This window comes from Clinocottus analis, unplaced genomic scaffold (assembly GCF_023055335.1).
Source record: "Clinocottus analis isolate CAN_PGR_092001 unplaced genomic scaffold, fCliAna1.0.p SCAF_11, whole genome shotgun sequence".
In the NCBI taxonomy this organism is placed as follows: domain Eukaryota; kingdom Metazoa; phylum Chordata; class Actinopteri; order Perciformes; family Cottidae; genus Clinocottus; species Clinocottus analis.
The window spans coordinates 2,261,811-2,289,776 of NW_027175832.1; the positions used below are offsets into that span (position 1 = coordinate 2,261,811).

Consider the following 27,966-nt stretch of genomic DNA (forward strand, 5'->3'; position numbering starts at 1 on the left):
AAGTTTTGAAAATGACTTTAAGTTCATCTAAAGGAGCGTACGTTCCCATTCCCTCATGTATCCGCAGAGCCCTGAGTGGGAGGTATCCGTGTGAAAACAGAGACATTTACAGCGAGCGGAGGTTAAAGCGAGTCACATAGTTTTGAAACGGTGTCCTCGGTGGCTCCGGTTTGGCAAAAAGGAACAAATCAATCTCGTTGTCTGATATGAAGTGTAGGAAAAGAAAACTACAGGCTGGAGTGGCAGCTCAAGGCCCCGCAGTGTTCCAGTCAGTCAGTGTTCCTCTCCGTGTACCAGACGTAAAGAGAGGAAATCTGTCGCCAATTGCTCGGATGTATTCTCTTGGCGGAGCGGAGAGAAGCTGTTAGGTAACATCTCTTTCTCTCCAAAATGTTCTGTCAGTTTCATATCACTCTGTTTACCACAAACACACACACATACACACACACACACACACACACAGTGCTCCTTAGCAACCCCAACGTATTAATCTGCTGGTGATTTACTCCCTTTGTGGGAAGGCTGTATTACGCTGCAATCCAATCTCATTTTTTCTGTGCTTGAGATGCCTGTTTACGGCTTAGCATGTGTGATTAAATAGGGTCCTATGTGATCAATAGAGCTCATTAAATGTCCCTGTGGGCAGTTGTCTCACCCTAGGGCTCTCTTAGATTGCTTTTACCTGCAGCCTGCTTCTGCCTCGTTGCTTCGAGTGGCTCCCAACTTTGTTTGCGGCATAATTCATTTTCTAATTGAATCACTCGAGCCCGGCCTTCGCGTGCTATTTCCCTCAAATGTGGATTCAAGTATCCTTTTGGTTGCCTTCAACATAGGCCGTGAGTGTTTTGGTGTCAGGGGGCTTTTGGGATTGCTGGATGTGTCGGATGGGCGGGTGTGTTAGACCGCCTTCCAAAAGGGAGGCTGGAGGAAACAGTGGCTGCACCTGTTGTTCCCTGCGGTTTCTGTGTGGTGGGGTTAGCACCTGCTCGCACGGCTGCTGTGTGGCTGTCTGTGTGGGCAGCGGGGATAACAGTGAGACCATTCACACCCGCTCAGACTGCTGTCTGCAGCCCCTTTCCCTCAACGCTCGTTCGCTCTGAGCTTTCTGCCCCATCATTTCTTTTTCTGTCTTCTTACGTCCTCTGTCTATCCCCCCCCTGTAGCCTTTATGCCAGATTGCTATCTCCCCTGCTTCTTCTATTTTCTTTTTTGTGTGTGTGTGTTGTAGTCCCCTACCATCTCGTGTTGCCTTTTCAACTCACACAGAAACACAAACATAAAAAGCAGCAGCTGGGAGCTGTTATAGTCATTCTGTGGAGCTCGGTAGCTTTTAGTGTGAAGGATGCAGTTGTAAACAATGAATTACATATAACTACTAAATCACTATAAGAGCTGAGACGGCAGTGCGTGAGCATTTAACTTGGGCCAGGGAGGTTGTGAGTGTGCAGTGTGGTTATGGGCAATTTAGTTATTGTAAGTGTGCAAGACATATTTTGGACAAAAGTATATGTTTTTAGAGTTTTTAGAGTATTCAGTCGTCTCTGGATCTGTTGAAAGAAGCCTGACATGCTTGGAGACACATTTTGGGAAGCTATATGACGACCTATCATCCGGCCAGATCGAAGGTTGTGATCTAAATAAGAATTGCAGGCTTTGTGCTCCAATGCAGTGTTGTGATGTGCGAGTATTTTTATGAGCTGTTTTTTTTTTTTTTTTTTGCTGAGGCATCACTTCAAACCTAAGCTCCTAAGCAACACGTGACAGAACAATGACATGCAGGGATGTGCCACAACGATATGCACAAATTATGCAAATACAACATCAAACTCGCAGCAGACACAAAGAGCAATTCATGTCCAAATAAGATCCAAGCCGATGCCAAACACACACACAGGCTAACCCGGAGGAGAAGCCTAATATTGCAGCATCGCGTTAAGTGGCTGAAGCCTAATAAGATTGCGCACATGCTATACCTGCTATACCCCCACCAACCCTCCACCACCCCCCCTTATTCCTCACACATATCCATCTCTCAATCTCACCGTTTGGCACACTCACCGCACCAGATGGCCAGGTAGGGAGGAGGTGGCAGGTGCCAGTCGCCAACTCGCCCTCTCCGGTCGCTCTTCTTCCTCTCTGTGGAGAAAAGGGTGATGGATACCACGGCTCTCGGTATCTAAAGCGTCCCTGAAATATAACAGCAGCTCCTTTAGCCGCACCTCACCTGTTTCTTCCCTCTATGGTTCCTGCGCGCCGCCGTAGCATCACCGTTTACCGAGCGCGTACAAAACGCCCAGTCCACTACAAAAGGTTTTTTTTTTTTTTTTTTCCCCTGGAGAAAAAAAAAAGTCGGTTGTCTAAATACGTAATGCACGAACCTATATGCGAGTTTTCTGTGATCCAGAATACGTTTTCTGTTCCCGGTAGCTTTGTTCAGACCCCTGTAAAATCCCAAATCCTGCAATTGCGGACTGTATTTAGTCCACTGACCAGTGGAACCGGCCAGTTGTCTGCACTTGGTCAAGCTACGGCTTTGAAATCAGTAGTCAGCAAAATGTAATCCCCCTGTTTAAATTTACAGTGGCGAGGTGAAATGTCCAACGCAGAGCAGTCACAGTGACTGCGGGGGCCCATAATTCACACCCCCTGAAACAGAGTCCTGCAGTGGATCAATGATGAATGGAGGAGCTCTCTCTCTCTCCCTCTCTCCCTCTCTCTCTCTCTCTCTCTCTCTCTCTCTCTCTCTCTCTCTCTCTCTCTCTCGTTTTTTAACCATTATTGAAATACAGGTTCGAAAACGTGAATCTGTAACTGCTCTAAAATAAATACGGTTACATGGATTTTAAACATTTAGTTTCAACGAACACTGACATGATTTCATTGCCTATATATAAATATTTAAACGAATAAATATATATAATTTACTCAAGTAAAAATCGGTGTAAACTGTGGTATTATAATTTAATGTATTTATATTTGCAATGTTGCTAAATAATGAGGTCCTTTACTTTGAATAGTAAATTTAGCAGATAATGCTTATAATTTCAATTAATTGTGTTCACACCGTGGTATTACTGTTTTTATTTGAGTAAAGGATCTGAATAAATTCACTAGTTCTGAATAGGGTTTTACACACTTAGGTGAATATTATTTTATTGTTAACTTCGAGTTAAAAAAAATCCCGGTTTTGTGAATATTTTAAGAAGTGTGTAACGTTATAAGTATTTTGTAATCCTTAAATCCAATTTATTTTACTATGCTTAATATCGAATTATCTGTAATATCAACTATTGAGTAGCCAAAACTGAAATGCTATGCGGTTTTATAATTGATTTAAAATAATCTATTCACAATCTCGGGGCGATTTCCCACCACTTAACAGTTTATATTGTGCAATATAAAATGTGATCCTGCGAAATGATATCGAGGTAATAAAGTTCTGAAAGAGGAATACGCGATGACGTCACTTCCGAGTTTAATCGGACAGTAGTAAAAAAAAAAAAAAAAAAAAAAGACAAGATTCAGGTTGCCATGAATTTCAGCTAGCAGTTAGCCACCGACCAACTGTCAGTACACTCGGGCAAAACCATCCATGTCAAGACTCAAGGACACTTTAGTAAGTCTTGTGCCGCTCCTGTGTGCATACCGGGGCTCATACCGGGGCTCACCGGCCTGACAACCGACTGTGAATCGGTAAGTAGATCCGAGGCTAACGGTGTCGCGAGCTGCCGCTAGCTGGCTGCCCCGCTAACGGTCAGTGACGCTACGGTGCCCCCGTTCGCTAGCATTAACCTGCGATGCCCGACGAGAGCGGCGACGTGTCGCTTGTCCCCCCCTTTGTTCACTGTTCCGTGTTTCCCCCACCCCTCCTCCCCCGTTTGTGTGCGCGCATCACCGGCTACCGTGAGAGGGAAACGTCGGTGTTCACCGTGTAGCCCCTATTAGCATACAGTCGCTCCCTGTGTCCGCGCTGAGGGGGTGTTGTAATTAGTCACCGACGTCCACGGTCACGTCGAGCCATCGGCATCACTTTCAACCCCGCGGTGAGATGTCAGCAGCTGCAGCAAACGGCTAAATGCGTTTCACTTTTGTGCTCAAATAAATGCTAATTGGTGGCATGATGACAACCACAACTGACGCCTTCAACCGTTATAATGAACCCGGGGTTGTCTTTCATCCTTGAATCAAAGTGATATCTTCCTCCTCGCAGCTGTCTGTACTTTTATCTGCTCCCATCTGCTGTATTTGGTAAAGCAAGAATGATAGATGGAGTTTAAAAAAAAACAATATTATTTATTACTGCATATTAGCACATAATAGCTCGAGCAATAGCTACTGTAACAGAGCAGGCTGACTAAGTGGTCATGCCTTATTACTCTATGCTGTCATGTATGGTAAGTTGTTGCACGATGTAAAGCCATTTCATTGTGTTATGTGTTTCTTTTTTATTAAGATCCTGCTGGCGCAGTGACTAGATCAGAAGACCTTGGCACCTGTGTGTGCCAGTTCATTTAGAGACCCAGGGACTTCTGAATCCAGGTACATTCATAACTGTGTATGTGCAGGGTTTCCCCACAATAAATTGGTCAGTTTTATGTTTATCAATTTCTTTTCTTAACTTGAAAAACATGTCCCGCCCTGACATTGCCACATTCATGACTCACGATAAATGATTAATGACTGAAGCAAGTGTAGGATGTGATGGATCAATAAATGACATCTCAAAATCAATTTACTATAGCTACTGAATGACAATTTAAACATTTCCCTCATTAATTACCATCACAGTTTTTCTTTTTTACATCTTTCTGCCTGCTAATTATTCTTTCTAACATGTTAATTTTTCCAGAAGATGAACGGTCTATCCATACGTGAGCTATGCGGCCTGTTCTGCTGCCCCCCTTGCCCCAGCCGTATTGCAGCCAAACTGGCGTTCCTCCCTCCAGAGCCCACCTACGCCCTTCTCCCTGACTCGGATCCAAGTGCTGGAGCTGGAGCTGCTTCTGGGTCCAGTTCAGGGGCTGCTCAGCCTTCCCTTGGAGCACCAGGACTGCGTTCCCGGCAGGCCGCTGGTAGTGGAGCTGAAAAAGGAGGAGTAGCTGGTGCTGGAGGTGGAGAAGGAGGAGGAGGAGGAGGAGGAGGAGAAGAAGGAGGAGGTAGTGGTGGCAGCAGCGGTGGCGGCACCGGTTGGAGTGAGGGCAGGTGGAAGCTTCACCTTTCAGAGAGAGCGGAATTCCAGTATTCACAGAGAGAGCTGGATCTGACTGACGTGTTCCTGACCAGATCCAGCCGAGGGAACAGGGTGGGGTGCATGTACATTCGCTGTGCCCCCAATGCCAGGTGAGACGCACACCACCCTCTACACACCTTGAGACTGAAGACAAAAGACTGTGTTTTGTGCGTTCCTTCAACCGGGCAGGTTGCCTGTTTTTTGTAGGAAACAAATTAAAATATATATATTTTTAATGTTTTTCTATCAAGTTGAGGCTCCCCAGTTAAGGCACCTAACTTCCTTCTTTCTTCTTCTACCTCCTTTGTCTCTCAGGTTTACCGTGTTGTTTTCCCATGGCAATGCAGTAGATCTGGGCCAGATGAGCAGCTTCTACATCGGCTTAGGCACACGCATCAACTGCAACATCTTTTCCTATGATTATTCAGGCTACGGGGTTAGCACTGGCAAGCCCTCTGAGAAGAACCTATATGCTGACATTGATGCGGCCTGGCACGCCCTGCGCTCCCGGTAAGCGGGGAGAAACTCCCAGTTACAGTCCACAAAGGATCCGAAATTAACAGCCAAAAAGCACCAAAGGCCAGTTGAAGCGGCCACTCGCATCGCTGGCCAGTAACTCAAAATAACATTTAGTTGATTCTGAGATATGCAAACCATCAGCCAGTCAAATGTCTCTATATCTAAAAGACTTGTGATTGGCTGTCACATACCGTGCTCTGCATGAAGTCTCCGCATCTAAACTTCTGAAAAATATTCCTCTTGTTTATCAGCTGCCACCATGGTTAATGAGCCTAATGTCAGCAGAAACTTAACATTCCCTAGCGGCAACACAGAGGAAGTTGGACCGTTATTTTATAATAAAATCTGAATTTATTTTGTGCTTAAGCTAGTATTTAAACAGGTTTGGAAATATACTGTATTGATGTCAAAATGTGGTTGGTGATAATTTTTTTACATTTCATGTTTTGTCTTTGTCTTTTGGTTAATATTACCTTTGCTTATGATATTTTCTTCGAGACTTTGTCTATTATCAACATGAAACACAGGCGTACTGCTAACTGCACTTAACCAGCATCTGGAATTGTAAACACTTGATCCCTGCACACCAGTCCATCTGCACTTCTCATACTTGCAGAACAAAAGCAAATCTTGTATTCTGTAGTGAAACTTGTGTGTGTGTGTCATCTCAGGTACGGCATCAGTCCTGAGAATATCATCCTGTACGGACAGAGCATCGGCACGGTGCCCACAGTGGACTTGGCATCACGGTTCGAATGTGCCGCTGTGGTCCTCCACTCTCCTCTCACCTCTGGAATGAGAGTGGCCTTCCCCGACACCAAGAAAACATACTGCTTTGATGCCTTCCCTAAGTAAGTCTTTTAACGTATGTTAGTTGTATTTTCTGTGTCGTCAACGCTTTAAATTTACATTTAGAAGAAAAAAAAGGTTCCAAAGCCAAAATATTATATTGTAAATTCACGACTTTCATTGAAATTCTGACTCAAATTCAGTCATTTGGGATTTGGAGTTCAACATGGAAGCGTTATGACCTCTGGAGGTGGAATGCGCTTATTGTAAGTCACTGTGGATGAATAAAGTTGTGCATTATGACATCATACTATGAGACAATCCCTTCGAGGCCACACTTCAGTTTCTCTGGTTATATCAGACTACCGTGGGCAATGTTGCATATCATTGAGCATGTCTGAATTATGCTCATAATGGCTTTAGAAGATTTCATTGTTTATTTTTTTAAATTTGGATTCCCATTGGTTGTTACCTTTGCAACAATTACTTCTCTCAGTTTTGCTGCAAATGTACTGACGTGCCTTGCTTTGTCAGGCATTACATTTGCTGGATTAGGACCAAAAAACACATCCAGTCTGGTTATTTTGTCGAGAAATTGTTTCTCAGTACAATTTCTGAACAAAAGACTTTATCAAGATGTAAGCCTATGATGTAAAGTATTATTTATTGTGATTTACCAGTGATGGTTGGTCTTATAATTGTCTTTTTGGATTGACAGCAATGAAAATATGTTCATTATGGAATCCATGTAGTTAAACAAAGTATGTTCAGATTAAATTGTAAACATGTTATGTCCACCATTCCAACCAGCAGCAGTGGTCCAAAAGACAGACTTTTCGTAACATCACTGTAATGCATCTCAAATGTTGACTTACATGCACATCGTCCTTATTTGTCACGGTCGGTCGAGACTTCAAAATGACTCGTTTTCTAAAATCTGAAATGAACCTGTTCAGTGCGTTTTAATAGCCTCCATATTTTTTTTTCTTGCAGCATAGAAAAAGTGTCAAAGATCCCATCTCCCGTGCTCATCATCCACGGTACAGAGGACGAGGTGATCGACTTCTCTCACGGCCTGGCTCTGTTCGAGCGCTGTCCCAAGGCCGTGGAGCCCCTGTGGGTGGAGGGAGCCGGTCACAATGACATTGAGCTTTACAGTCAGTACCTTGAGCGGCTACGGCGCTTCATCAACCAGGACCTGGCTGCACAGCATGCCTGAGAAACAAACAGCGGCCTCTCTGCGTGTGTATGAATAAGGCTGTGTGTGTGTGCGTGTGTGTGCGTGTGCGTGCGTGTGTGACTGAGAGAGAACGTCGGCATGTCTGCAAAGTGCGTGTGAGAGATTGACCTGCAACGATTTGTGATTTTTGTCACATCTGTGTGTCTTTGAAGCAGCACACCTGTACCTTTTTTTTTATTTTGTATTTTCACGACATATGTTCAAATAATTACGGCTTTTAATATCTGCAGCTGTATCCATCTGTACGGTGGAGTTTTGGTGAAGCGCCATAAAACAAAAGCTGAGATCAAACTACTTCACAAATCCGTTTTTTTTTTTAACGTTTGCAGCTTTGAACTGTGTCACTGACATAACTTAAGAACTAGCAACAACGTGCTTCATCCAGAAAGGCACACAGATGTCATTTCAAAGTAGTTTGGGAATGTTTGAGTCATGGCTGAAAGTGTTGAGTGTATATTCATATCTCCGTGGACATACGTGTGCATGTTTGTGTGCGAGAGGGAGAGTGTGTGTGAGAGGCAGTGCTGAAAGAAATGAAGGACATCCTGATGACTTGGACATCTGCAAGTGGACGACGCTAATTGAAACGTATCAATATTGATGTTATTGTTTTTCTTTTTGTGAGTGTATGTATGAAGAATACCTCCACAGCTCGACCAGTTCTCTCTCTCTCTCTCTCCCTCTCTCTCTCTCCAATGGACAAACGCTGGTCGAGCATGTGCCCACCCACTCCTCCTCTACTCCCTGTTTACCTGTTAATGGACATCCATCTGACTGCCAGGGCATTTCCCAAGATGCTGTCCAGCTAACACTAACCTACTTTTATCTGTGTGGTTTTGGGAGTCCATCTCCTTGCCTTCTGGTGGATACAGGACTAGTCTGGAATACTGTCATATAGCTCGTATGGCTTTGGGTGTCTCATACGCTCCTCTCTCCCTCATTTTCTGACTCCGAAAAAAGATTCCAGAGTGGCGAACTTCCATTTCATTTTCCTGGCTCTGCTGTAGCTTTTAGCCTTTGCCTGTCCACAGAATGGCAGCAGCAACTTACAGGGAATTGTTTTTGATTCCCCTCCATTGCTTTTCTCCAAGCGGTCCTACATATTGGTGATGAAGAATGACGGCGTGCTTGAAAAGAGACGGGCCCTTTTGATAGCCACACGGAGTATATCTCTCGTTTATGTGGTCTTTGGCATTAAGAGAACAGCTATAAAAGTAATTTTCACGTCACATTGGATCAATTGGCTCCAACAGACGGCCGTCGCCCTTCAGTATTTACTGATGTGCGACGGTTAAAGGTCGGGCGGACTGCACTGACTTGCTAACAGCAGGATTTAAGTCAGATTTAAAGGTGTTGTGTGACAGTTTGCTGAGAGTTGTATAAGAAGATTCATGCTGATGAACTTGAAGTCTTACAGCACAGCTTGTGTTACAAGTCTTGTTCCAGTAGCTGTCACCACAAGGGTTTACTCAGCCTCTTGTTCATATGCACATTTGTATTTTCTATTTTATTTTTTTGTCTTGATGTAATTAATCCAAAACGTGTTTTGTCGTAGTGTGGGGCCATGGGTCGTTTTATTTCCGAGCCGTGCGCGTCGATGTCATGACTCGCGCATCAGATCGGGTGTCGGGAACGGGACATCATGCCTACTTTAGCTGTTTTTAACCTCTGTGGCCCAAAATGTACAGGAGCTCTCTTATGGGTGGCAGCACGCTTCATGTCTGACACAAGCCATACTTGAGCCTCTCACTGTTGGTGTGGTGCAGGTTCCACCACACACACACATACACCTATACAGACACACACACACACACACCTTTGCACATTATTTCTCCCACGCACACACACACACACACACACAGTTAAACGATGTACTGTAGAATACAGTATATTAACACATTTATATATATATATATATATCAGATCAAGCATGACAAAAAGCAGGTCTTAAGTTCAGCACTATTGTACAAAGCATCCAAAGTGTAATAAGGGTATAAACTGTAAGTTTGTGTGTCTTCATTATTATTGACTGTCTTTTACAGGCCAGCGTTAAGTATCCTAACATCACATTTCAATAACTCGTCACAGGCCCTTTCGTGTAGAGCTGAAAATGTCCAAGAACGGACGTCATGCTCGCGAGCTAGCGGCACATTTCAGATCTACACGAGACATCCGCTGCATAGGAGCAAACATCAGTTTCAGTGATAGTAGCTGCGTTTTTGTTTTGTTTAATGGAACATGTACTGAACTAGCACTGATCTGATTACTCCATTGTGGGAGTACGAGTGGGTCTTAGTGACCGCAGCGAGCTCCCCGTCATCACTTCAAACAGGGAATGTTTCCATTCTCATTCTGTGCTTTTGTGTCTGATATTTAAATAATGGAAATCTGGTACCGCCTCGGTCCGGGGATCCGAGCTGACGGAAGAATCGGAGAGCGCCATCGTCTCTCTTTGAAAGTCGAAGTATAGGCTCTGTTGCTTTTTTTTTCTTCCCCTGAACTGGTCGCGTTATCAGGGAAACCACTGGATCCACCTTTTCATTCATCGGGTTGGAGAAGCGGGCTGGAGACTTTCCGTTTTTATTGATGCACCACTATGGTTGACGTATATTGTATCCTCTGGCCCTGAATGTGTATTGATGGGGGTGAAGGAGGGGAGGGGAGGGAGGGGGGGTGAACAGTACAAACTGTATGCATGTCTATTGTGTTTTGCAAGGCAAGTGATGGGGTGGGATGTTATCTCTATTATGTATTCTACGTGAGGATAAAGCTGAACTCGTGGCATTGGAACATTGAAGCGCTTTTGGAAAAAAAAAAATATGGGACGTTTATTTGAATTTTTTAAAATGCTGATACTAACTGATGTATTGTTATGAGTTTTGTGCTAGAGTTTGAGCGGGGCAGTGTTAGGCGGGTGGGGGGGGCTAGATTATTAATGGGCTGTTTATATGGTTACTGTACTTACCTATTCTATTCTTTGTATTATGATTTGTAATTTTATGTTGCTTTTTTTGAACTGAGAATATGATGTAATGAATTAATTCATGGGACTGAATCTTGACCTTTTTATGGACAACAAAATAATTAAAAAAAAAGATCACTTATGTACAAAAATGTGACACTGACTATTGTTTTTTAAAAGTATCTGTTGCATTTTTTTGTACATTGCTCAAGTTAGTAAGAATGGATATCTGGTAGATAGTGATTCAAAACTATTGCTTAATGATGACATCACTTGGTAAAACCAGAGAAGATGGGTTTTGAAGAATATATAAAAACATACAAAGACTTTTCATAACAAATGGAGTTTAAAAAGTTTAATGTGGTTCAATGAAACTCAGATTTGAATAAACATGAGTTGTTTTAAATCCACACAACATTAAGGCCGATGTACTTTATCATCTACATTTAGTTTTTTTTACACCACACAATTTTTAAAGACACTTTTCATGCAAAAGCTTTTCATTGTTTGGGCATAAGCATCGTTTTACAGTCAAAAAGATCAGTCGGACAGAATCCATATGGTCAGGAAATTTGACAAAAAAGGCAAATGGCAAAGGTTTTATGCAACATTATTTTTAAGAAGTTTCAGTGTCTGATTTCTTTTCAAAGTGCAAGTGAGTCCTGCCTGGTAACAGCGTTTAATGGGAGTGTCTGCCCTCTGCTGGCGGTCCATCGTCACTCACAGTCTTAAAACACGACGATAGTCCAGCAGTTAATGCAGAACATGTGAATCCTCGTTCCCTGACACACACATGGGCAACGATGAAGTGCTTCTTTCACTTTGTGTGTGTGTGTGTGTGTGTTCTCACAGGTTGTGTCGATCCGAGAAAACCACGGCCAAGACTCCTGCACAAACCTCGTCTTGCTGAGCTCAGCTGTTCACCGGCCAGGAAATAAACAACGGCTCCATATGGCTCGGTGCACGAGCTCCTCGGTCACGTGTTGGATACGTCAGCGGAGAATGGAAGGTGCTCCAAATATTAATAATGTGCTGGTACTCTTCCCTGCCGGTGCGGTCAGTCATCCGTGTCGCTCCCCATGTGTGTGTGGCCTGGTTCAAACGTCTAAAAAGCATCTTATTGTTGAGCCGCATCCTCCACAGAGAGGGCGCTAACACAGCAGATCAATCTCTCCCTGTTTGTTTTGCAATATGGTGAATTTAACTGGAAGATGTGCTGCGTGTGAAATGGACCGAGTCTCACTGCGAAGATGCTTTTTTGGTAGCCTGTCTAGATGGGGATCAACGGACAGCGGGGCCCTCGGAGGATTTTGTTTGTCACAGTCCTCATCCGTGATACATCTGTCGGTACCTGCACAAGAAGATGAAGCAGCGTGAGGAGAGGACGGTGGGGGAGGAAGCCCTAAGCTTTTTATTAAGTAAAATAGCATCATCATGTAAAAATATTAAACAAAATAAGAATGTGAGAAAGGAAAGGTACTCATGCAGAGTATAAGTACAGATGCATTCATATGCAAGCATCATTTTCATTACTTTTCATACTACAGGGTGGTATAATCTTAATGATGTTCAAATCTCATGAAATATACATGAATCTGTAAAGCAACTACAGCAGTATGAAGTCAAATTCCTGAGATGTGCTTTCCAACACTGCACATGCTTGAAGTAATCACAAACTACATTATTTATGGATTGTTACCTAACCTTTAAGGATTTACATGCAGTTATTCTTCCACACTGTTAAACTGGTTGCAAAGCTTGTCGACATGTAAAAAAATGTAAATGCATATTTCCCAGCGGGTGTGTTCACTTATCTCGTGTCCACACAATACTCATAAACCTGCAGAACAGCTCTCGTCTTATCTGATTTCACCATAATGGTTTTAAACTTCTTCCCAAACTGGTTTGAGCCATCTCCCTTTTCCTTCCCCACAAGGTCTTTCTTCCTTCTTCTGCTTGAGTCCACGTGTCACTACTCACTCTCGGTGTTGCACAGACAACTCGGCCAGCTGCTCCTCCAGCGCTACGATCCTCAGCCCGATGTAGCCGGACGCCAGCAGGAGCAGCAGCGTCCTGCAGACACAGCGAGCGTCAAGACCAACAACGCCTGGGAGCTTACGGTCCAGAGGGAATGAAAAACAGAGCAGGGTCTGAGACGGCCTCGCGGCACCGTCCTATCAATAAGATGTCAGTAAACTGCATCTGTGCCGAGACCGTTTGACCATCCAGTGACAACATTTCTAAAAACACATCTCAAGATCATGTTTTTTCCCCCTCTGAGAGCTTTCAGCCCATGCAGAAAGTCAACGTACTAAAACGTGCCTGCCCTCAGACGTGACGTTGCGTAACGGGTGCACAGTATGTGGGATCTGCAAAGGATGCTACACAAAGCAGGAGGTTTTTTTAATAGTCTTTGATAAGTCCTCGCTCTTTCTTTCCTACGCAGTCAACTTCCAACCTTCTTCCATTAGCCGGGCTTGCACAGCAGCGCGGGTCACATGTAAAGCAGTGCGTGCAGAGAGACGCACGAGTATTCAGACGCTTCACTTCAGTTAAAGTTGCAAAAGTCAAAACATGAAAAATACTTCAGCACAAACTTAAAGTCCTGCATTCAAAGTTTTCCTTCAAAGTAAAAGTACAGACACATCATCAGCTAAGTTGAGTGTTAAAAGCGACACTATGCTCTTGTTATGTAATAAAGTCAAATATCGTACAGATGTGCAGTGCTTGAGTACATGCACTTAACTGTGTGAAATAATGCAACTCACAGCATCATGTAGACGTAGAAGAGAGCGCTGAGACTCCTCAGTTCTCTGAGGAAGAGGAAGAGCGGCACGACCCTCTCGGTGATTCTCCACATCCAGGAAACAGCTGGTTGAAAGGAAAACCAGCTTGTTATTTTTGAATGGCTCTTTCTTTGATGCCTTATGGGTAACTTGACTATGTATTTAACAGTGTGCATGTCTATGCGTGACCTCTGACACACACCTTCGTTGTCTTTGTCTGTTAAGCTGTTTTGACGGGTGGAATTGCGTCTTGTCGGCGCTGTAGAGGCATAAATAGCATCTAGTGAAGAGCATTCATGCTGAAGACAGGATTACCCAGAGATGATTACTCCTTTCCCGTCTTCTCACCTTCACTGGACTCCTGAGGAAAGCCGTTGTCCAATTGAATGCTGTTCTCTCGGCTGAGGTCGCGGCCTGCGCTGTCCTCCAAACTCGAATAACTGGAGACCTGCAGACAAGGACGGAGACGCCGAAGGTTGAATCCCTCACTGTCCTGGTTTTGTTTTTTGTGAGATGAGCGGCGACATACCACGTCCACGTCGTGATCGGCTTCGTTCTCCCCGAAGGAGAGGTGAGAGCTGCTGTTGACGCTCGCCCTCCTCTGTTTCGGACGCAGAAAACACGAGTGAGTCACGCGTTCGGACTGATGCTGCGGATTAGTTTGTGCAGATGAGTTGAGCGTCTACCTGTGCATGTGAGCAGACCGTGTGGAGGAGTTTATAGCACAGATCACGGTTCCTCAAGGACACAAACGTGTGCTGAAAAGAGAGAAAAGAGGCAGGATGACAGGTTGATTATTGAGCAATATGTGTGCACTTGATGAAGTTATTATGACGTCTTGGCTTGGAAAGATGCATCTACATGTATTGTTTGATGTGGACATAGAATGTTAATGTGTATTTATGTAAATCAAAAGAAAAGAGAACAAAAAAATAGAGATTGTAACTTGAAATAATAGAATATATATATGTTATATATATATATATGTCTAACGTGTGTCTTCTGACCTTTTCTCCGTCAGCATTTTGAATAGACAACATGGATAAAGTGGAGTTGTGTTTCTTCACACTCTGGACGCTGGACGCAGGAATCACCACCTGCAACACGAGGACACAACACTTTGTTTCCTGAAGCCTTCAAGAGGACATAGTCATATTCCACTTGTCCTCAATGTGACCTAAAACATGAAAGAACAACGTAAAGAACCCTCTTGTTGTTTCCCTCTCAGAAGTCCTTGATTTTAGAATAAATAAAACAAATACTGGAGTTGAGAGTAAATTCCCCGGATAGCTGACGCTAACGTTGACTGATTCATTCTGGGACATAAAGTAAGCTCTTTAATTGGCCTGAAATGTGAGAAAACCCAAGTAGTGGCACCTCTGTTGTGACATTTCCGTGTTCAATGATTTCAGCAGTGTGACTAATGCGCCACCTGATCGCATCAGAGCGTTACCTTTGTGTCTTTGAGCAGCACCGACGAGTGGAAACACACATAGTTCTCAGAAACAAAGAGTTTTCCGTGATACAGTACCTCCTTCTGCAAGGCACAGGTAAACGCTACAACACACACGCACACACACACACGCACACACACACGCACAGTAAAGTGTTAGGCAGCACTTAATCAAACAGCAGGGACAAAGTGAGAAAAGGTCACAGCATATGATGTCATTTCCATAATCAATATCAAGGAATAAGTAACAGACTCTCGACTCACTGTGTGTGAGCTTCTCCTCGACAGGGATCTCTTGGAACAGCTTCTGGAAGGTTTTGTTGTGCTTCAGGGATCTCTGCAGTGAAACAAATAGTGTTAAACGATACTGAATATGTATCTGGGATTGTTTTGTGTTAAATAATAAAATGGACGGTACTTTTCCGACACGTCCTTCAGCCATTCACACACTGAAGGGAGGGGCTACGAGCCGCTAACCATCAGCATTCAGACCCATTCACACACCTGCGGGAGCAATTTGGGGTTAAGCGTCTCGCCCCAAGAACACATGGAGCCGGGGATCGAACCGCTGATCCTCTGTTTGAAGGACGACCCGGCTCCTCCACCGCGCCCTTTGTCTTAACATCGGTTTACAGTAACAATAAAGATTTAAGGATACAAATTTTTCCATTTCTGAACCGAACGACACAGTTTTTTGACTGAAACTCCTTCCTAACAGGCCAAGACTTTGTTTTATTGTGATTTTTGTTGCAGATTCTGATTCTTTAGGTCCTAATCTTTCCAAAAAGGTGTCTTATTGACGCTCCAGGAGGCATTTTTGGGGAATCTGGCTCATATCATACTGGATGTTCATAGTTACGATCAAAATATCGTTTAAAAGTGATTTCTTTGCAGATACACATTTTTTTCCCAAGACTTTGCTGAACAAATACATACAATGAACACAAGTACTGGAATTAATTTGGGGTTCCTACAACAACTCAAACAGGGAAAAACACTCAAACACTGCGAAAAGGAGCTCTTAAAGCTCTGTGAAGCGTGTAATTTGATGCATTGCTGTTATTAAAAATACAGATGACATCCACTTCACTTCTCCTTGTGATGCAGAGGTAACACACTTGTTGTGTTGCAGGGAACAGGAAGGTCTTACATTTGTATGGAAGAGCTCGTCTTGCTCAACGCTCTCCTCCGCTATGGTCTGCTTGCTGAGGACACAAAAGATAACACATGGGCTCTTTGTCTTTGTGTTGTGAGACACAAAGTGTAAGATTGTATTTTTTTATTGAAGGTACCTGGTGGGCAAGCCGGAGTTGAGGCTGTGATTTAGGTCCTGGATCTCCAGCCGGGCGTCGTCCAGACTGTGACACTCTCTAGATTTACTAACGGTGAACCTGCTGCTGCCTCTTCTCCCATCAAGGACTCTGACTGCGTCCGGACAGCTGATCCGAACAGAGCAGGAGATAGACGGCAGACTTACGATGCAGCTTTTGTAAGACGCACACAGGTGGGACAGATATACGACAACATAAAGGACAAAAAACACTCAAAGAAATGTGTTTCTCTCCGGTGGGAACATCCGTACATGTGTTGGATTTAAACTGGTGAACATTTCATGATTATTATTCTCATTGTTTACAGTAGGATGAGTCTGATTGTCCACAAGCATCAATGCAGTTCAGACACACAACACTACTAATGTACACAAACATATAGCATCAGAGTGGCTGAGGAATACATCGGTAGAAGAAATCATTACGCTGTTCTTCCTTGTTTGTGAGCCCATCGAATAGCTTTGTTTGTTTGTTTTATTCAGTCAATCATTATAATACAATATTATTATTATACTATACTATATAATATACAGAAAAAAACAGGCATAGGTGGAAGCAAAAAATACTTATATATTCCTATCCTAAATTATCATCAATTAAATTAGATAATTTATATATATATATATATATATATATATATATATATATATATATATATATATATATATATATATATATATATATATATATATAAAGCAGCTGCATGGCCTCTGTTAGTCTCCGGGCAACACAGAGGATGCCTGCCTACATAACACCATTATGGAGATTGAGGGAGACGCACACGGACAAGATATTTCATCAAATATGTAATATTTTGAAAATGAAAGGTAATTCCAACACTATAACAGAAAACATGTGAAAAGTGCAGAGACAAGAACACAATTATACATCCATACTTACATAGAGCTGTCCAGAGATAACCTCCTAGATCTCAGAGTCATGATGGAAAACAAATATTTCCAGCTCATACACATGCACACACACACACACTGACACACACACGCAGGGAAATGAGTTGCTTTAACTGTCTCAGGTTGACAAACTCATTTGAGTGATTCTTTGGCTTTGCTGTCAGGAAGTAACCCGAGAACAAGTAAGTGAAACGCAGGTAAGACACTAAACAGTGTGACAGCCTACTTTTATGATTGGCTTCCGCTTGTTCAGCCGACCAATCAGCTGCGAGGGGGCGTTTCTGTTCCTCGAACTGAACCAATCAGTGAAGGCCTAGAAGAAAAGGCCACACTGTGCAGGACTTCTCGTGACTTTAGTTGCTATGGGTGATATTAGCCTCACCTTTGGACACACACACACACACCCACACACACACACACACACACACACACACACACACACACACACACGCACACACACCCCTAAAAGTATGCAGAGATAGTGATCCCCACAGCCTGCTGTCACGTGAGCTGCCCAGTCCACACAGACTGAGATCAAATGAATGATTAAAGCCCTACGACACAGAGACGCAACACAACACGACTTTTACCAAACATGACATTGAACATGTTGCATTTCTGTTTCTTGAAGATATCAAACAAAAATCTCTTATATTGATTATTTGAATTTACTGCACACTGTTGTTTTAGCAAAGTTTTCTATATATGAAGAACAGCAGTGTTATCAACTGGTGGTGAGTTTTAGATTTTTTATGTTGGTATTTTCCCACAAAAAAAGTGTTTTAGTTCAAACATTGTGCTCGACAGTGTGTGTTATCACAAGTGTGATTTATATTCACAATCTGCTTGAAGAAATGTGACATATTTTGCGGTTCTACTGGTGGAAAGTAAGAAATCCTTTCATGATAATGTTTCATAATCAACGTATAATAGCCCTCCAGAGCAGGTGTCAGTTATTTGATTTGTATTGCATTGTATGATGTGTTGCACATCATGTGCAGACGAACAGGATCTCTGTGGCTCATCAGGTGTTTGCTATACCAGTAATAGCAGTTGTTGCGTTGACCTTCGTGACTTTGCGTGCGATATGAATCGCATTAAACTTCCTCGTGGGTGTAAGTCGCCGAGCCTGTCAGGTCGGAGTTATGAAAGCATCCAAACAACCACAAATAAATTGTTGTGTGATGGGCAGAGCAATGCATTCCTCACATTTCCTTCCCTTCCCTTTCTCCTCATACTACACACAGCCACATTAAATACAGATGAGGTTGGCCCTCTGACAGATTTCAAGGTCGGAGCCGCCCGGTGAAGGAACAGACCGAGGATGGTCATACAAAAGCTAGATGCTGCTTTTATACACCGAGCGACGAGCGTGTGATATTGAAGTGAAACACGTGTAGAGCTATACACAGTCCTGAAGTATTCAGTGTTTCATAAGCAATGAAATACAGATTACATCTCCTCGCATGCACTAAAACCACAACGTACAAGGAGCACATTCCTCTCGCTCATGACAACGCCAGTAGTCTAGAGGATGGGTCAGGGCGACTGAAAGGAGTCTTTAAAATGCAGTTTTCATAATCACACTGTCTTTCCTGGTTGCTGTAGTGTGAGTGTGGAACTTAAAACTAAGAAGGAAAAAGAGGAAATGTTTGACATTTTTGTGAAATATGCTCATTTTCTTCCTTGTCATAAAATGAGATGAGGTTGATATGACTGTCAAGTAGCCAGTTAGCTTAGCTAGCCTAACACAGAGACTGGAAATGGGGTTAGCTAGCTAGCTTTAACCATTATATTACCATGTTAGCGTCCGCAGCCAGTTAGCTTTGCTAGCCTAACACAAAGACTGGACATGGGGTTAGCTAGCTTTAACCATTATATTACCATGTTAGCATCCACAGCCAGTTAGCTTTGCTGTACATGGGGTTAGCTAGCTTTAACCATTATATTACCGTGTTAGCATCCGCAGCCAGTTAGCTTAGCTAACCTAACACAAAGACTGGAAATGGGGTTAGCTAGCTTTAACCATTGTACAGTATTACATTATGTCTTGTTGTATAATGAAAAACGTACAAAAAAAATGAAGTGTAACAACGGCATTGGTTTCAGTTGGGCTGCAGCTTTAATGGGAATTTATTAGGTCATCAATCTTTATGTTCAATTAGAATGATCACGGTATAATTTGTCCCGCCCTAACAGGGGCAATAAAGCGACACGGTCCTAATTTAATCAACCAGATTAACTGCACCTGTGAGGATTAAACTGTCTCTTTGTTATGTTTTGGTCAGCTTGAAATGTCAAGAATGAAGTTGTAAGAAAAAAAGTATTTCTGAAGGTGTTTGGAATGTGTAATTTTTTACATTGAAAGTCATGTTAAGTATTTTAATCATCATACTGCCAGCAGTGGTCACATGGGGATCCATCCCATACGTGATGTGGCATCATCCTGCCTCTTTAACGCTGCAGCTGAAGTTATGCAAATTCAAATTCATTTTGTGGCTCCAAAAGCAGCTGTGTTTTGTAAAAAGCTCTTTTGTGTGAAGTGTATTTAGTAAAAGCCGGGCGCAGAGACTGGAGAACTTGTTTTTGGCCCCATCTAGTGGACGAGGAATGAATAACAAAGCCAAAAAAAACGCACTGAAATCAAGCAGCTCATTGTGCTGTATATCCAATCATCCTGCTTTTAATACAAAGTCAAGATACAATATCTACATCCATGGTTGGAAAGGAAAGAACAGGTACATCAGTGAGGGCGGTGGCGTCGTCAGAGCTTGCCCTCAACACACTTCATTGCATGTTTCACGTGTGTGGGTTTTATATTTCTCGACACAATAATCATTAGAAATCGAAGGAATAAACATATTTCGTATATGTCGCACACTTTCAAGACTTCTGGACCACACGTAGATTTGATATCAGGATATTTTCAGGTACAAACAGAAAGGTTTTGAGGGTGTGTGTGTAGCTGGGCCACCGTTAACCCGTTCTCTGTCAAAAATACACTTGCTACCATTTGCTTCGCAGCAAACTAAATACCAAACAGCTCGTCTGAGGTTGTCACCAACAGGCCTCTGCTCTATATATCTAACTTCTCACCCTTCAACCTATCACAGTGGGGCTGACCGCGCCCCTGTTGCTCGCATGGGGAGGGCACCAGCAGGGCGTCGCTGTAAACTTAAACTAGGTCTGCCTCTAATGTACATCTCTAACTAGTCGGACATCAGTAATCAGTATCAAATAGCACCCTACACAGAGGGCATACTTTATCATAATAAAGCAAATAAAAAAGCACCAAAACGGACCATTCAAAATGAAAAAACAAACAGTGACAATATCATACTTTAACATTGGCTTGCCAAAAGAAACGAGTAAACAACATCTTATTGGTTATAGTTGCTAGATATCCCAAATAAATAGATTTGAAAACGAACGTAAAAAGTAACAAAATAGAATAATAAATATCTTTTTTAAAAAATCATATGAAATAAATATGACAAAGTGAACGATAACAATAAGGCTTTTTTTTGTTGCAACAATAAGAACTACATCACATCCAATCCCACGTTATATCTTGTGCTCAGACGTATGTAACTGTACTGTATAGGACTCCGATGATAGACTGTATGTACAAAATGTGTGCGATCGCACGGGATGTCTGACACACGGACACATCGCTGTGCTCTTCAATCACCATGTGGGACCAATTATGAGTATATCTCATATCAATACGTGCACATACATGTATACGCACGTATTGATATGACATATTTGTGCAGCTGTACTGGAGGAGTCAGAGAGGAAAACATAATTTGGTTAAGTTGGGGTGTTTTGTACAGTGTGATTTAGCAACAGAGACTTCAAATGGACTTCATGTGGAGGTGTTGACGGCGGAGGACTGTTCAATTCACCAAATGTGCTGAATGTTTTTTTTTGGGGGGGGATTTCCCTCATTGTGTTTCACCGCCAGTATCCTAAAATTACCCCAGACTAAATGAACCGCAAAGTGTTGCAATGCAAGTCGCTAAGCTTCAGAAGAGGAAGATGATTGGGACACAAAGTTCCTCCTCAAGTTCAAGATACTGTATGACAATACAAGTTCAGCACACGACGACGCATGGATGTTAAGCAGCATGTTTAAACACAAGACTAAAGTCAGCATAAGGCATAAAGACGTACAGTAAAAAAAACATAAAAATCATGACGGCAAAAAAAAAAATGGGATGAGAACCGTTTGGACTGGATTGAAGCTCAATTCTTCGTTTGCATTTCTTTCGCTAAGCCGCCGCAGAGCGGACACGATGAAGGGGCCGACGTCAAGAGGAGACGAGCTGCAGGATGAACAAGCACGACGGCAAATAAGCAAGCAAAGCTTCGCTGAATGAAGAACGCGCCGGACTACAAATCTCGGGCCCAGCTGAGGACACGACGGGCTCTGATGGCTGTTCTGAGGACGCGATTGGCGGGGGAGGGTGTGCGTGAACTAATCCTTGGCCGGCGCGCTAAGAGCGGTCTCTAGACGTCTGACTTTGTGTTACGCTGGATAAAAGAGGACGCCGTCTCTCCTCGTAGGCCACAGTTCATGTTCACGCTGCGTGGTTTTCTCTTGGCACTGTGCGTTGGGAAAACGAGCGTCCGCACGCTCTTCCTCCTCCTCCTCCTCCTCCTCCTCCGACCGTCCTCGGGGTGTCGAGTCTCCGCTTTCATCGTCTGCTGTGAACTGTATGATCAGAGCGATCTGCGGTGGCAGTTAGACACCTTTTGAAACAGACTCACAGACACATAGAAATGTTCACCGTTGCACTTTGTAACCCCTCAGTACACCAAACCAGTAGATACAAAGTTGAGGATAAAAAGCCCATTTAGGGTGCAGCAAATATCCAGGCTCTTTGTGTGTTTTTTTGTGTTTTTTTTTTCTAAATACACATTTAGTATCATAATTCCTGTTCAGAAGCTGTTTGTAATTCACTTGTTCATAGATAGCTGACCACAACACACATGTATTATACGTCCTTCACACTGGAACACTGAGGTAAGTATATGGATTACACATGGATAGTCTCCACACCCCCACCAGCTCCTCAGGGTGCTGGTGGGGTGCACCCGCCGGCCCCCTTTGAGGAGCGTGGGTGCTGTTGGACACAGATTTCTTGTTGCTGTTTTTGTTGTTGTTGTTGTTGTCTTTTTCGTCCTTGTTGGTGTAGAATTCATCTTTGAGTCTCGCTCCCGGGGGGGAAAAAAAAGGATCAAATATTCACGTTGTTTCCAGTCGTCTTTCTCTCGCGTCGCTCGTCGGTTCGTTTGTGGACCTCGAAGCAGAAAGATGGACGCTTGTGTCTTCACTTACGTTGCATAGTGGTCAAAGCTACCCAGGTACTCCAGCGCCGCCTGGTAGCAGAACTGGTACTCATCCTGCGGGACAACGGGAGAGAGGAAAGATGGTTTTCACAGGACATTGAGGGCAAAAAAAAGGATTTTTAAACACAACCTTTTTCCTAATCGCTGATTAAAACTGAACTGGGAAGATTAAATAAAGTCAAAAGTAATACTTATATTTAGAAATGCACACTTGTAGTATCTTTAAATATGATATAGTTTGTTTTAGACGTTTTTTTAGCTTGTTCATTGGTATATATGAGGGATGATGTTGTTTTTGGAGACAAATTTTCTAGATTATGTTCCCAGTTGACTGATATTTCATGTTGACTTCAATAATATCATCATTATTAAAACAAAGTAAACAGAGAGTAACGCAGGTTGAGCTTTCTCAGGTCTCGCCTTCCTCATCACATTGTTTAAAATATCCCTGATGAGCCAAATATAAAAAGCATTACTGGCTCTGAGCAGTAGGATCGTGTGTTGCATCAGCGCTTCCTTAGCTCGTGTCTCTCCTGCTTAATGAATCACTGCGTCCCCGCGCGGCGCTCAGTGTTTACCTCGGTCTGCACCATGGCCGGTCTCTGCGTGCGCAGCATCTTGACGGTCTGGAAGATGTCCACCGCCCCTTCGTAACGCATCCTCTCCAGGACGATACTCAGAGTGATGAAGACACCTGTCCGCCCCACGCCAGCACTGCGGCCGCGGAGGAAAAAACACATTTGGCTCTTAGCTCACGGCGCGCTACATTCTGACCAACCCGCTGCAGTTATGATTCATATTATTACGACATTAAATGTGCTTTTAATTCACAATTGGGTTGGATGGGGAGCCGCCCACCTGCAGTGAACGCTGATTGGTCCGTCCTGGCCAAACTGCTCCTTGGTTTTGTGCACTTGGCCGATGAAATCGATGAAGCCCTCCCCAGATTTGGGCACGCCTTGCTCCGGCCAATCGGTGAACTGGAACTGACGCACTGTCCGTGATTGGCCGTCCTGCGGGAGCGAGGACATTTTTACTGATTCTGTCGATCTTCTCAAACACGCATTCAAGATGTTTATGCTGCGTTTGAAGTGTAGTTTGTGTTTATGAACAGGGGATTATTTCAAGAGCTTGCTGTATTGACTCGAGAGCGAGACTCTGCCGAGCAATATCCTTTTTTTTCCCCCTCCCACTAATGATTACTGTTATCTGACGCTGGATCAGTGGCTGTGGTTAACTTCAAGCCGTAACGTCAGTGCGTCTGCTATTGTCGGCCACTCAGTGGGCAATTACATCTTTTCTCTTCTGCTCAGCCTTCCTGACTCCCCTTTAATGGAGATCAATAGAGCATCTGTCGATGTGGCGTCAGGGCAGGACAGGCTTAACTGGAGTTATCTATGACCGGCTGATATGTGCATCAGAGGATGCTCGCACACACACACACACACACACACACGTTGTCAAGGTGATCTGGAGACAGCACGGTTGAATGAGTAATCTATGCGGGGGAAGGAGGAGGGGATTGCATTCACATACAAAACACACAATAAGCGACACACACGACAGGTCGATACGACATGCTTCGCGCCGCTGCCTTCCAGCAGCGCCGATGGATCGGGAATAAAGCGGAGGAGTCGAGGAGTGTAACGCCACACCGCCGCTTGAATAAAACATCCACGGCGAGAGGACGAATCTTTAAAGACGCAGATGCCGCGAACTCACCCTGGCGTCCGTGACTTTGAACTCCCGCAGGATGTACTGAGGCATGTTGTACTCGGCCATGGGGTCCACCACGAAGTACTGGTACCTGGCTGAGCGCTCGGCGGGCCAGTACTGGTGACACTTCTCCTGAGAAGGACAGAAAAGGATTGATAAACGTTGTGCACGGCGGCCGACATGTCACACTGGATGTTTGTGGCACTTTGTGTGAGTGCGCACGTCTACTTAATTTACCCCTACCCGGCCCATTTCTCTCAGTTTAGTGAGCATGACCACGATGGTGGAGTTGTGTTCCCACAGCATCCTCCAGAAATCCTCCGTGGTCTCAGCCAGCGGGCCCTGGGTGGCGATGTAGCCTCTCTGCTGCCTACACACACACACAAACACACACACACACACATTCATTAAGAAGCCATCTCCTCCATTCATTCATCCTGTTTTCTCTCTGTCAAAGCATCAGACTAACAAAAAAAAGGGGGTCAGGCAAGAAGAGTAACCGTCAAAACATGTGTGTACAGCCACTCTGACTGCCTGAATCATCAGAAGCCCTGTGGCTTAGCGTAGCGGGGACAAATAGCGGGGAACATGTATACAGTAATGACAGATGTGACAGGAGGTGACAGGTGGGAGAAGCCGTGGTGAAAACCCATCCGATCCTTTCCCTCATCCAGCCATCATGAGAGGACAAGGGGATCGGGTCACGTTAGCGTCACCGCGATGGGAAAATGTACCTGTATCCGTCTATGTAGCTGGCGTTGATGTAGTCGGAGCCCTCCAGGCCTCTGATTGGCTGCAGGCAGACGCGGGTGGTTTCGTAGGGCATGATGTTGACCAGGCGGTTCTTGAACTTGTTGCAAGGCAGGTTGGCCGTGACGAACCGGGAGGTGTGGGCTTTGGTGTTGGCCAGCCGCTGCACGGAGCGAGAGCACGTGAACGAGTTATGATGTTTTACATACTGATCTCAAGACAATGATCTAATAAAGCAAAACTGATTTTGCATTATTAAATACAAGGCAACTGGTTCCAAATTCAAGGGGTTGGAAATATAATCTGAGGGGTTGAAATAGGAAATTTGAATAAATATTTCTGAACGAATGAAAACGGACAAAATGTCCATATCAATTCTTTTCTTTTAATTTTTTTTCTTTTCAGATTGTAGGAAGGTTTATGTCTTCAAGCGGGTGTATATTAATCTAGTCAAACAATTTTAGGAAGGAAAAGCAATCTGATGTCAAACCTCTCATAGATTTATAGACAACAAACTCGATTTAACCTTTTAGAAACCGCGCACGATCCTCTGGTCCCAATTTTAAGTCCCAGCATGCCCCATTCAGACAATCTTTTGGCATAAATACGTAATTTATTCCATTTTTGAACTGAACGACACAGTTTTCAGACTGAAACTCCTTCCTAACAGCCCAAGACTTTGTTTTATTGTGATTTTCGTTGCAGATTCTGATTCTTTAGGTCCTAATCTTTCCTAAAAGGTGTCTTATTGACGCTCCAGGAGGCTTTTTTGGGGAATCTGGCTCACATCATGCTGGATGTTTATCGTTACGATCAAAATATCTTTTAAAAAGTGATTTTTTTGCAGATATACATTTTTTTCACAAGACTTTGCTGAACAAATACATACAATAAACACACGTATTGGAATTAATTCGGGGTTCCTACGACGACTCAAACACAGGGAAAAGGAAGTTTGGAGTCAAAAATGGTTTCAACAGTTTTCAACGGATTAAAGAGCCACAAACCAAAACTATTTGGAACCACTTTTCTATTCCACTTTTTCGCCATAATCCCAGGATGTGATTGGTCCGTTTTCCCACCTTGAACTCCAGCTCCATGCCCGTGATGTGCTCGCCGGGCTCCACCTTGGACAGCTTCTGCATGTAGGAGTGCAGACTCCGGGCGGCCACCTCGGTGTTCCCGCAGGCCACGGCCTCCAGCAGCGCCTCGTGGATGAAGCTGTACTGGTCCTCCGTCTGCACCATGTAGTTCCTCTGTGAGCGCATCAGGGTCACGTGACCGTAGATGTCCACCGTGCGCTCGTGTCGGATGCGCTCCAGCATGCCGTCGATGACGATGAAACAGCCGGTGCGACCAACACCGGCACTAATAGAGAGGGAGGAATACATGAGATATCAGTTGACTCATAGGGAGGATTTTAGCACTAATATTTTGGAAAATGGGCTTATTAGCTGTTTTTTGTCTGCAGTTATATGAAAATATTCACTCAACCTTAAATAACGTGTGTTTTAATTTTTGTGTTTTAATTTTTGTGATCCTTTATCCTGTTTAATAGTGTGTGTAGTGAGTGTATGCATATATTATGTGTGTGTGATGCTTGTCTTGAGCTACTTGGATCTTGAATTTCCCCTAGGGGATCGATCCATCCATCCATCCATCCATCCATCCATCCATCCATCCATCCATCCATCCATCCATCCATCCATCCATCCATCCATCCATCCATCCATCCATCCATCCATCCATCCATCCATCCATCCATCCATCCATCCATCCATCCATCCATCCATCCATCCATCCATCCATCCATCCATCCATCCATCCATCCATCCATCCATCCATCCATCCATCCATCCATCCATCCATCCATCCATCCATCCATCCATCCATCCATCCATCCATCCATCCATCCATCCATCCATCCATCCATCCATCCATCCATCCATCCATCCATCCATCCATCCATCCATCCATCCATCCATCCATCCATCCATCCATCCATCCATCCATCCATCCATCCATCCATCCATCCATCCATCCATCCATCCATCCATCCATCCATCCATCCATCCATCCATCCATCCATCCATCCATCCATCCATCCATCCATCCATCCATCCATCCATCCATCCATCCATCCATCCATCCATCCATCCATCCATCCATCCATCCATCCATCCATCCATCCATCCATCCATCCATCCATCCATCCATCCATCCATCCATCCATCCATCCATCCATCCATCCATCCATCCATCCATCCATCCATCCATCCATCCATCCATCCATCCATCCATCCATCCATCCATCCATCCATCCATCCATCCATCCATCCATCCATCCATCCATCCATCCATCCATCCATCCATCCATCCATCCATCCATCCATCCATCCATCCATCCATCCATCCATCCATCCATGCTATACACTCCCCTGTCCGTCACATATGAAGCTAAAGCTGGCAGCTGGTTAGCTTTGCTTAGCAAAACAATAAATATGTGTGTGTGTGTGTGTGTGTGTGTGTGTGTGTTGTACCTGCAGTGAGCGATGATCGGTCCGGCGTCAGGAGGGTTGCAGGCTTTGACCCTGCGGAGGAAGTTGAGGAAGGGGGTCGGATACTCCGGCACGCCGTGATCCGGCCAGGCTGTAAACTGGAACTGACGCACCTCTCGCCGCTCACTGCTGCCGCTCTGATGTAAGAGACAACAAAATACATCACTGAAATCATCTGTACATATGTGTGTGTGTGTGTGTACACGTCATTTCAACATAACGATTAGGTAATTAAAGGAACAGTACGCATTTGTTTGAGTGCAGTTTCTTAATTAGTCATTTGAGCCGTGGCGACTTTCTTCATACAGAATGTCCAAGAAGCTTTTAATTCATAAAAAAATACTATAATAATAAGGAACACTTTTA

At 43.9% G+C, this 27,966-nt stretch overlaps 4 protein-coding genes across 21 annotated transcripts in view; 1 reads left to right on the forward strand and 3 right to left on the reverse strand.

Moving 5' to 3' along the window:
* The window catches only part of LOC137782106 (semaphorin-6B-like), a 27,036-nt gene extending 24,385 nt beyond the window's left edge, over positions 1 to 2,651 (reverse strand). Inside the window, exons 1-2 of one of the 3 annotated variants that reach the window (XM_068571214.1) lie at positions 2,225 to 2,651; positions 2,059 to 2,136 (exon numbers count right to left, since the gene is read on the reverse strand). The gene's annotated coding sequence lies outside the window, so the exon portion shown is untranslated. The other 2 variants (XM_068571215.1, XM_068571216.1) reach the window with 2 other exon arrangements.
* An 869-nt stretch (positions 2,652 to 3,520) lies between these two features.
* On the forward strand, positions 3,521 to 10,424 carry abhd17aa (abhydrolase domain containing 17A, depalmitoylase a). Its single transcript, XM_068571256.1, has 6 exons — positions 3,521 to 3,693; positions 4,454 to 4,539; positions 4,850 to 5,340; positions 5,546 to 5,740; positions 6,421 to 6,600; positions 7,532 to 10,424. The coding sequence occupies exons 3-6, from the start codon at positions 4,853 to 4,855 to the stop codon at positions 7,755 to 7,757; spliced, it is 1,089 nt and encodes a 362-aa protein (XP_068427357.1). The 5' UTR covers positions 3,521 to 3,693; positions 4,454 to 4,539; positions 4,850 to 4,852; the 3' UTR covers positions 7,758 to 10,424.
* Positions 10,425 to 12,003: 1,579 nt separating this feature from the next.
* On the reverse strand, positions 12,004 to 17,251 carry LOC137802285 (GRAM domain-containing protein 2B-like). Its single transcript, XM_068600084.1, has 13 exons — positions 17,211 to 17,251; positions 16,272 to 16,418; positions 16,130 to 16,184; positions 15,244 to 15,316; positions 14,980 to 15,083; positions 14,534 to 14,623; positions 14,213 to 14,284; positions 14,056 to 14,127; positions 13,875 to 13,974; positions 13,729 to 13,785; positions 13,509 to 13,611; positions 12,721 to 12,813; positions 12,004 to 12,091 (listed from the first exon to the last, which is right to left on the reverse strand). The coding sequence occupies exons 1-13, from the start codon at positions 17,249 to 17,251 to the stop codon at positions 12,067 to 12,069; spliced, it is 1,032 nt and encodes a 343-aa protein (XP_068456185.1). The 3' UTR covers positions 12,004 to 12,066.
* A 2,494-nt stretch (positions 17,252 to 19,745) lies between these two features.
* The window catches only part of LOC137805068 (receptor-type tyrosine-protein phosphatase S-like), a 66,380-nt gene continuing 58,159 nt past the window's right edge, over positions 19,746 to 27,966 (reverse strand). For 8 of the 16 annotated variants that reach the window (XM_068604844.1, XM_068604891.1, XM_068604882.1 and 5 more), the window contains 8 exons: positions 27,583 to 27,737; positions 26,125 to 26,410; positions 25,027 to 25,205; positions 24,536 to 24,662; positions 24,299 to 24,424; positions 23,435 to 23,589; positions 23,155 to 23,290; positions 19,853 to 22,630 (listed from right to left, as the gene is read on the reverse strand). In XM_068604844.1, coding sequence (XP_068460945.1) covers positions 22,562 to 22,630; positions 23,155 to 23,290; positions 23,435 to 23,589; positions 24,299 to 24,424; positions 24,536 to 24,662; positions 25,027 to 25,205; positions 26,125 to 26,410; positions 27,583 to 27,737 — 1,233 coding nt within the window. In that variant the 3' untranslated portion in view covers positions 19,853 to 22,561. Of the gene's footprint in view, positions 22,631 to 23,154; positions 23,291 to 23,434; positions 23,590 to 24,298; positions 24,425 to 24,529; positions 24,663 to 25,026; positions 25,206 to 26,124; positions 26,411 to 27,582; positions 27,738 to 27,966 lie in introns of all 16 variants that reach the window. The other 8 variants (XM_068604836.1, XM_068604762.1, XM_068604826.1 and 5 more) reach the window with 2 other exon arrangements.